This window comes from Petaurus breviceps, unplaced genomic scaffold (assembly GCF_028583685.1).
Source record: "Petaurus breviceps papuanus isolate PSGF00001 unplaced genomic scaffold, PetGlider_PUasm1.0 91133, whole genome shotgun sequence".
In the NCBI taxonomy this organism is placed as follows: Eukaryota; Metazoa; Chordata; class Mammalia; order Diprotodontia; family Petauridae; genus Petaurus; species Petaurus breviceps.
Window position 1 is genome coordinate 28,458,688 of NW_027187419.1, and position 9,059 is coordinate 28,467,746.

The 9,059-nt window shown below is 38.5% G+C and overlaps 1 protein-coding gene across 2 annotated transcripts in view; it reads right to left on the minus strand.

Moving 5' to 3' along the window:
• The window catches only part of CEP57 (centrosomal protein 57), a 59,753-nt gene extending 50,870 nt beyond the window's left edge, over positions 1 to 8,883 (minus strand). For both annotated transcript variants that reach the window (XM_069080255.1, XM_069080254.1), the window contains exons 1-2: positions 8,709 to 8,883; positions 1,053 to 1,209 (exon numbers count right to left, since the gene is read on the minus strand). In XM_069080255.1, the coding sequence (XP_068936356.1) occupies positions 1,053 to 1,209; positions 8,709 to 8,741 (190 nt within the window). In that variant the 5' untranslated portion in view covers positions 8,742 to 8,883. The remainder of the gene's footprint in view (positions 1 to 1,052; positions 1,210 to 8,708) is intronic.
• Positions 8,884 to 9,059: the final 176 nt, after the last annotated feature.

Sequence of the window (9,059 nt, forward strand, 5' to 3'; positions counted from 1 at the left end):
AGAGCTTTAAAAATGAAAAAACTAGGTAAATTGGCATCTCAGTACTAAGTTAAGCACTGCAGGGAAATATAAAAGAAATAATAATTGACATTTTAAGTTTGCAAAGCATTTAACATACATTATTACCTCATTTGAACTTTAAACCCTATGTGTATTCTTATCTACCTTTTACAGATAAGGAAACTGAGGCTCAAAGAGAAAAAGTGACTTACCCACAGTCACATAGCTAGGTCAGAGGCAGGATTTGAAACCAGCTCTTTTTGATTTGAAGTCTGGCTCTAAAATCCTCTATAGTTACTTAAAATATAGAATTGAATGATACTATTTTTCATTTAACAAAAGGCATCCTCTTTAACAAAAATATTTGACACTGGCTTCATTAGTAGATTTAAAATGATATTCAATTCATAAAATTTACTCACCTTTTAAAACACATCTATTTTATAGGTTTAATATGCAGAAAGAGGGGTTATACGTAAAGAGAGAATGACCTTCAGTAAAGATGCTCAGACACTGAGATATGGCACCAAATGACTCCTGAGAATCTCTGAACTTAAGATATCTGCTTAATATACTATGTGACCACGGACAAGTCACATTATTTCTGTAGATCTCAGTTTTCTCATCTACAGAATGAGAGAGTTGGACTGGAATGTCTCTAAGGTCCCTTTCAGCTGTATATCTATGATCCTAAGAATGAAAGAGAATAAATACATACCTACTGGTTTTGGATAACATAAATATGTTTTCATAAGGGATTAGACTAGAAAAATATCCTCAAGCGTCTATCAGATTTAAAATTATACAATTCTCTATTTTAGCCTGTTGATTCTACAACCTTTCAAATGCAAGTGATTATATAAGCTAAAAAGCTTTTTAAAAAAGTAGGAAGAAATGAGGGTTTGAAGGGAAAATAGTTATATCTTAATTCTTCAAGGCAATTTCACCCCCTTTCCATTAATTATTGTAAATGAACTGAAAAATATGACTACCACACAATTTTAACCCTGATCTAACCTCAAATAAAAATTAAGATTATTTGCTTACTTTACCTCTGCTATTGCTTTCTGGATAAGCACATGTTGGTTTTTGTGGAGAACGTCGTATATCCGAATTAAGGAAAGGCTTATCAGGTGGATATACTACATATGAAGATGAAGACAGCCGAACCATGGCAGCAGTAGACAGGGGTGGTTCAGGTAGGATACTCTGAAAAATGAAACAGTTTAGTTAATGATGAATGATTAGTAAATGCTCTTTAACAGGTTTTGAAATAGCAATAAAACTAACAGCAGGATTCAGATTTGTGCTTCAATCTGCTACCTCTGGATACAGTTGAAATACTTCAGCATACCCATTACCATTATAAAAGAAAACTAACTAGGTATTTCACGTCTAACCATATGTAATGATACAACAAGCAGTGTTACAAAAGCAAAAAAAAAAAATTAATTAGCATTTTTAGGTAAGCCCTAAAAACTTGCAAATGCTAGTTAGGCTTGTTTAAATTATAGCTTATATATGTAATTTTTATAATCATAAAGTTATTTTTTAAAAGATCAAAAAGATACTTAAAAAAAAAAACTACGATAGTCAGCCCTTTGACAAGTGTTGGTTGTGTCCATTATACCCAAAACTGCAAAATAATTTTAAGGAATAGTTCCTGCTTTCAAGGATCTTATAATCAATCTAGTTAGAAAAATCATCAAGATATACTTAGATAACAAAGTTTGTTGGTATCTCATTATAAATTCTAAATCTTCTTAAAGAAACACTAAAAACCAAACGTCTCGTGTTCTCCAGAAGATTGCCCTCTCAACCCCACTTTTGCTAATCTTCAATCTCTTGTAGTGTACTAGTTACTTTTCCCACTGCTTAGAAACACTGCTCTTGTCTCCTCACACTCAAAAAATCTTCAACTGATTTGTTCATCCCCACTAGCTATTGTGCTATCTCTCTTCCCTTTTTGCAGTTAAATTCCCTGAGGCCATTTACAATAGGTATTTCCAATTCCTTTTCTCTCTCTTCTTAACTCTCTGTAGTCTGGCTTCCAACAGCATCATACAAATGAAACCTTTCTCCTTCTCCCATTCCCCTTTATCTTTGTTTAATCACTTATGATTGTTCCTTTCTATGTACCTTTTTTTGTTTCTTTTAACTCCTATGTTTGAACTTCAAAGTTTCTACACAGGTCTGGTCATTTAATCTGGAATGCTTGAAGTCTTCTATTTCATTAAAATTCTATTCCCCACTCTCCCCCCCCCCCCCCCCCCCCCCCCCCCATGAGATTATACTCAGTTTTGTTGGGTAAATTATTTTTGGTTGTAAGCTCATATCCTTTGCTTTCTGTAATATTGTATTCCAAGTTCTCTGATGCACCATTTACCATGCTGGTAATATTGCTGGTTGGTAAATAATGTGTAACTGAATTCTTTCTTTCTGGTTGCTTATAGTATTTTTTTCTTTCACCTGCAAGCTCTGGATTTTGGTATGATGTTCCTGAGAGTTTTCATCTGGAAGTTTCTTTCAGGAGGTGATCAGTGGATCCTTTCTATCCACTTTGCCCTCTGGTTTTAAGAGTTTTGGTCAGCTTTTAAAAAATTTCTTGAACTATGATGTCTAGTCTCTTTTTATGGTCTTTGCATTCTGATAGTTCGAGTCTTAATTTTTTTCTTCAATCTGTTTTCCAGGTTAGCAGTTTTTGATATGAGATATCTACATTTTCTTTTATGTTTTCAGTGTTTTGACTTTGTTTTAAGTTACTGGCTTCTATTTGGTCTATTCTAATATTCTGGGAGCTTATGGTTAGACAAGGTTTTGTATCTCTTGTGCCAAGCTGTTAATTATCTGTTCAATACTTTCTTCCATAGTTCTTACTTCTTTCTCTATTTTTTCCTCCTCTAGTACTCTCATTTCATTGATAAAAACATTTTTAAACTTTTTTGAAACTATTGCTTCATCTTTTCAAGGAATTCTAATTGAGTTTGAGCTCAAACCATGTTTTTCTTCGAGGCTTTGTTTGTAGATGCTTTGGAGTTATTCTCTTCTGGATTTGGGTCTTGAGCATCCTTGTGACCATAGTAACTTTTTTTGGTGGGATTCTTATTTTGCTTGGGTGACAGAAGAGCAGTGGAGGGACTGAACCTCCTGGAGAGAACCAAAAAATATGTTTTAAAAGAAATGAGGGAGAAAGAAATAGGATAAAATATCATATTGGGAATTTCAGGGTTCAGGGTCATGAACATAGCAATTAAAGGTAAAATCAACTGTCTGGGAGTTATGACGTTTGATAAATTAAGACAGCAGGGTGTTTCAGTCTCTTTCCCCATTTCTTCCAATCTATTTTATACCTAGTCACTAGATTAATTTTAGAATTATATATTTGGAGTTTCAAGAGACCTTAAAGGCAATCTACTCAACTCCCTTTCCATATAAGGAAATTAAGACCCCTGAAACTGTACTTTAATTGCTTTAATACTTTGCTCAAAAATCTTCTACTGCTTTTTATTGCAGAATCACAGAGTTTGATGAAGAAAATTTCAGAGGTCATTTTATCCAACCTGTATCTTAATAAAAATCCCTCTACAATAAACCCCAAAAGGGGGCCATCTACATTTGCTTGAAGACCTCTAGTGAGGGAGGATGCACTACCTTCTGGCATGGTCTATTTTTTTTTCTGGTAGTTCTATTGCTTAAGAAGTTTTTCCTTACTACCAGCAACTTCAACCCTTGTTCCTAGTTGTATTCTCTGGGGATAGAAACCAAATCTAATTTTCTTTCCCCATAATAGCCCTTCAAAGAACTAGCATTTATGCTGCTTTAATTTTTGCAAAATGTTTTATGAATATTATCTCATTTTATCCTCACACAACCCTGACAGGTAGGCATTATTATTATCCCCATTTGGCAGATAAGGAAACTAAGGCACAGAAAGATTAACTGATTTGCTCAGGATCATATAGCTGGTAAGTGTCTGAGGACTGGATTTAACTTCAGTTTCAGGTCCAACATTATCCACTGCACCACCTAGCCACCTTAAATACTTGAAGACAGCTATCATGTCACCTAAATCTTCTATTCTCCAAGTTAAACTCCCCTAGTTCCTACAAATGATTGACCTACAACATGACTTTGAAGCTTTTAACCATTCCAGTTGTTCTCTTCTAGATGCTCTTACTAGATGCTCCACGTGCTTCCTAAAATAAGGTACACACAGAGCTAAACACAAAACACAAAATACTTAGCCATTATTAAAAGCTATTAGAGCTTTTTCTTTTGACTGTTGTATCATATTATTGAAGTATCTGAGTTTGTGGTCCACTAAAACCCTCAAATCTACTTGTGTATTTGTGAAGTTGTTTTTTTGAACCCATGTAATAAGGTTTTATTTTTAAATAAATGTATTGCACTTAACCATATTAGCTTTAGGCCAATGTTCTATGACCTGGGCTCCTGACTATCTCATCCAATTAGCTAGCTATTATTCTTAGCCTTTGTTTATCACCTGAACATGCCACTAACATCAATACCACGTTCCAAAGCACTGATAAGTTTTAAATATTACATGGCCAAACAGAAATCCCAGGGCCACTCCACTGTAAATTCCCAAGGTGACAATGAAGCATCAATGATTTCCCTTCAGGTCCAGCCAGTCAATCCTGAATTCACCTAACTGTGCTACTAGGATTACAGAATTTGAGCTGGAAGGGACCTCTGAGGCAATGTAGTAAAACTCCTTAATTTTACAGATATAGAAACTGATCTAGCTCATGTGATATAGAAACTGATCTAGCTCACATGTCTCCATCTTGTCCACACAAACTGTATTAGTTGTGGTCAAATGCTTTGCTAAAATATAGATAAAACTCTACAGCATTCCATTTATCTATTAGTTTAATAAGTCTACAAAAAAAAAACAACAACCAATGAGGTTAGTCTGGTATGACCTGATTTTTAAACACATGGTCCCTTTATTTTGTTTTTGTATCCCTAGCACTTAACAGACTCCCAGTATGGAGTTATTCAAATACTAAGTCTTCTCTTAATTTGTCCTGAGAGGAAAACTAGTACCATTTTGGTACTTTGCCTTAATGAATCTCATGTCAGCTGAATTAATTCCCACTGGAGTACAAGTTTATTTTATTCAGTTAAAGACAAGGGACCTACTAAATGAATAGCCCTAGTTATCCAATTTAGCACTCATATACAAACCTTTTTAAATTGGCCTCAAATTGTTTCATGTACATAAACTTTGTTTTCATAACTAGATGGTGGACTTCTAGTTTGCATGGAACAATGTATCTCTAATCACTCAAAAAATTATATGGCCAAATTATATACATAGGAAAAAACAAGTGGATGAGGGATACCTATTATTCTTTGATATGCTATTGGACGGTAGATGCTATAGATGGACACTAAATTGGGTCCAAGTTTAATTGAAGAGAACATACCAGATTGCATTTGGAAAATTGGACAATGCTCTTAATGTCCTTAAATATCTCCCTGAAACAAAGGGCCCATCTTCTAAAAAAACTCAGTATTCTTCTGGTGATGCTATATGGCTGTGAATCAGAGAATTCTACACACAATGTAATGTTGGAGGTCAACCAAAGGGCCACAGAGACACACGATGTATATATGTATCAAGTTTTATTATTGTTGAAGAACTGTACACCAAGAGTCCTTAAAAAATCAGAGATGATACAACCAGAAAAGGAGACAGAGCTGGTTGTGTTTTTTGATGTCTGTACAGTGTCAAAAGAATTAAAGGAAAGCCCTCAGCATGTGTGTGGATGGATCCCCTCTGTGGAGGCTTCATAGGAGGACAAGAATGATACAAGATAAGAAAACCTGAGAGGTCAAAACCTGCACCTCTGAAGGGAATATAAACATTAGTGAGTTCAAAGACCTACTACATTACTCCCTACAAAGCCTTGTACTATTTGGTACACTGTAGGAATTTAATTATTCATTCACTCCTTCAACAAACATTTGATCACAGATCTCTGTCCTGGGCCCTCTTATCTTCTCTCTCTATGCTATTTTACTGGTGATCTCTTCAGCTCCCACAAATTTAATTATCACCTCTATGGTAATCATTCTTATATCTACTACTTCTGTCCTGACTTCTCTACTGGTTTCCAGCCTCACACCTACAACTTCCTATTACAAAGCAGGTCTAAATCTGAACTCATCTTTTCCTTTAAACCTTCTCCTCTTCCTAAAAGGTATCATCCTTAACTTTTAACTCTCTCTCATCCCCCTTGGCCAATCTGTTGCCAAGGCCTGTTGATTTACCTCTCATTTATGTCTCTTTCTCTTCTTTGCTAATGGCACCCACCACTCTGGTGAAGGCCCTCATCACTAAGGCCTATACTGTTATTCAGCCTGCTGATTGGTCTTTCCCCTTAAAACAAGTAGATGAAGTGAGATGGAAATGAGTTCATTGTGTATTCATTTGCCAAAGTGATCTTTTAAAAGCCCAGCTCTGACCATGTCACCTTCCCTACTCAATAAATTCCAGTATCACTTCTGGGATCAAATGTAAAATCCTCTATTTGGCATTCAAAGCCCTTAATAAATTGTACTTAACATTCCTGCCCTCCTCCCCCCAATTTGTGTTCCAGTGACACTGGCCTCCTTGCTATTCCTCAAACAAGACACCAAAATCTTCTGATTCCAGACATTTTCCCTTGGTGTCCCCAAGGTCCAGAATTCTCTCAAGTTCCAGTCAAAATCTTATCTTCTAGAGGAAGGCTTTCCCAATCCCCCTTAATTCTAATGTCTTCCCTCTTTGATTATCTCCAATTTATGCTGTATATTTGCATGCTGTCTCTCCCATTAGACTATTAGCTCCTTGAGAGCTGGGAATGTTTTTTGCTTTCAGTGGCAATGGCACAGTAGATAGAGCACTGAGCCCGAAGTGAGGAAACTGAATCAAATCTGGCCTTTGATACTTCCTGTGTGAACCCCTGGCAAGTCACTTAACCCATTTGCCTCAGTTTCATCTGTAAAATGGGAATGATAATACACCCAAGAAAATGAGATAATTGTAAAATGCTTAATCACAGCACCTGGCATATGGTTAAATGTTGTTATTATTATCCCCAATACTTAGATTAGCAGATGCTAAGTAAATTGTTTACTTACTGTATAAAGCATGATGGGAGATGAAAAGCATATAAGCCAGGGTTCCCTTGCTTTCACAAGTTTGCAATTGGTAGGGGAGGTAACACATGTCACATAGGTATAGAAAGATGGAGGCTAATCAGGAAAGGCTTTATTAAAGTGGTGATTTCAACTGGGCTTTGAAGGATAATTAGGATTTTCGTATAGAAAATAGAAAGGGGATGAGCAAAAATGGGAAGCCACAGACGTTTAATGGAGAAATGGGTGAGATCAGACCTGCATTTTAGGAAAATCACTTTAGTGGCCAAATTTGAGGACAGACTGTAGTGAGGAGACACTTGAGGTAGGCAGACCCACCAGTAGCCTATTACAATAATCCAGGAAGGAGAAGGTGAGGGCCTGCACCAGAGGAGGGGCAGCGTCAGAGGAGAGAAGCCAGCATATTTGAGAGAATTTGGAAAGGTCAAAATGACATTTTCCAGCCTTTGTTAGAGGATCTCTAGTCAGAGTACCCATGGAGCCCATTCCATTTTTGCATATGTTAACTGTAAACGTTTTTTTCTTACCTTAAATCTAATTTGTCACATTTACAACTTATATCGCTTTTAGCAAAGTTAAATGACCCTTCCATATGACAACTATTTATATATCTCATAGGATAATAGTGCAGGGACTTCAGAGGCCAAGACCTTCATTTGACAGATGAGGAAACAGGTCCAGAGACTTAGTGATTGACTCACTCGGTGTCACACAAGTTGTGAATAAATGGCAGAGCCAGAATTCAAGGTCAGCTCCTCTAATTCCAAATCCAAATCTTTCCACTGTACCCCACTATCCAACCTAATTCTTCTCTTTTCCATCCAACTACTGTCCTCCTAAGCAGTATAGAAAACTGAATCCCCATATGATCTGACCATTTAAAACCACCTCCCTCATTATGGATGCTATTAATGAGACTATTCGCTTCTTTAATTTTCTTGCTTACCACGATACATTTCATTCAACTTGAGTTTGGAGTCCACTAAAAGCCCCAAATCTTTTTTGAGTCAAACTGGTGGATGCCTCCCCCATTTTATATTTGTGAAACAGATTTTTTTTTTAAAGTCCAAGCGCAAGATTCTATACTCATCCCTCCTGAGCATCACACTAAATTCTGCCGTCCTGACCAACAACATTCCCGCCCGTCCTGGCTGGGGAAGCCAGAAGAACCCAGGTGTCCTTGCACTGTACCATGCAGCAATCCTCCGGGCGGCTGCAGGGATGAGGTTCCTTACAGCTCCCCACTGGGCCCAGCGCCCTACGTGAACAGCTGGCCCCGGGGGAAGGAGGGGCGAGGGAAAGACCCCGCGCGGACCAGCGACCAGAGATCACCTTCACTTTCAGGGGCCGGGTTCAACCCAGGGAACCTGGAAGCGAAAGACGCTGTAGAAGGACGACGAGAGAGGACGAAAGAACTGGGGAACTTGGGGAGCGTATGTGACTTCCCAAGAATCCGACGCGACCCAGGCAGGGGGCGTCAGGGCCGCAACCGGCCCAGGGCCGTCCCCAGCCCCGTTCGAACGCAAACAGTCCCTTACCGCGTATGGAGAATAACCTGCGGACGCCGCCATCTTCCCGCCTGCCAGCAGGCTCCTCCTACAGTAAAGGCTGCCAGAGTTCAACAGCCCCGCCCCAAGGTTCGTGCTCCGCCCACAAGGGGGAGACCCACCCCTCAGCTAACGGAACCCGGGCCACCACCGAGCCAGCGGCGGGGCGAAGGCGGAAGGGGCAGCGGGGTACAGCTACAAGTTAGGAAGCCAGAGATTTACTCCACCCCCCTCGCGCGCGCGCACCCTACGCACACCGAAAGGACAACAAACCTGGATGAGCGTCACAAATAACCAATCAAAGAAGAGGACATCGTCCGGGAGTGGTGGTGGTGGGGAAGA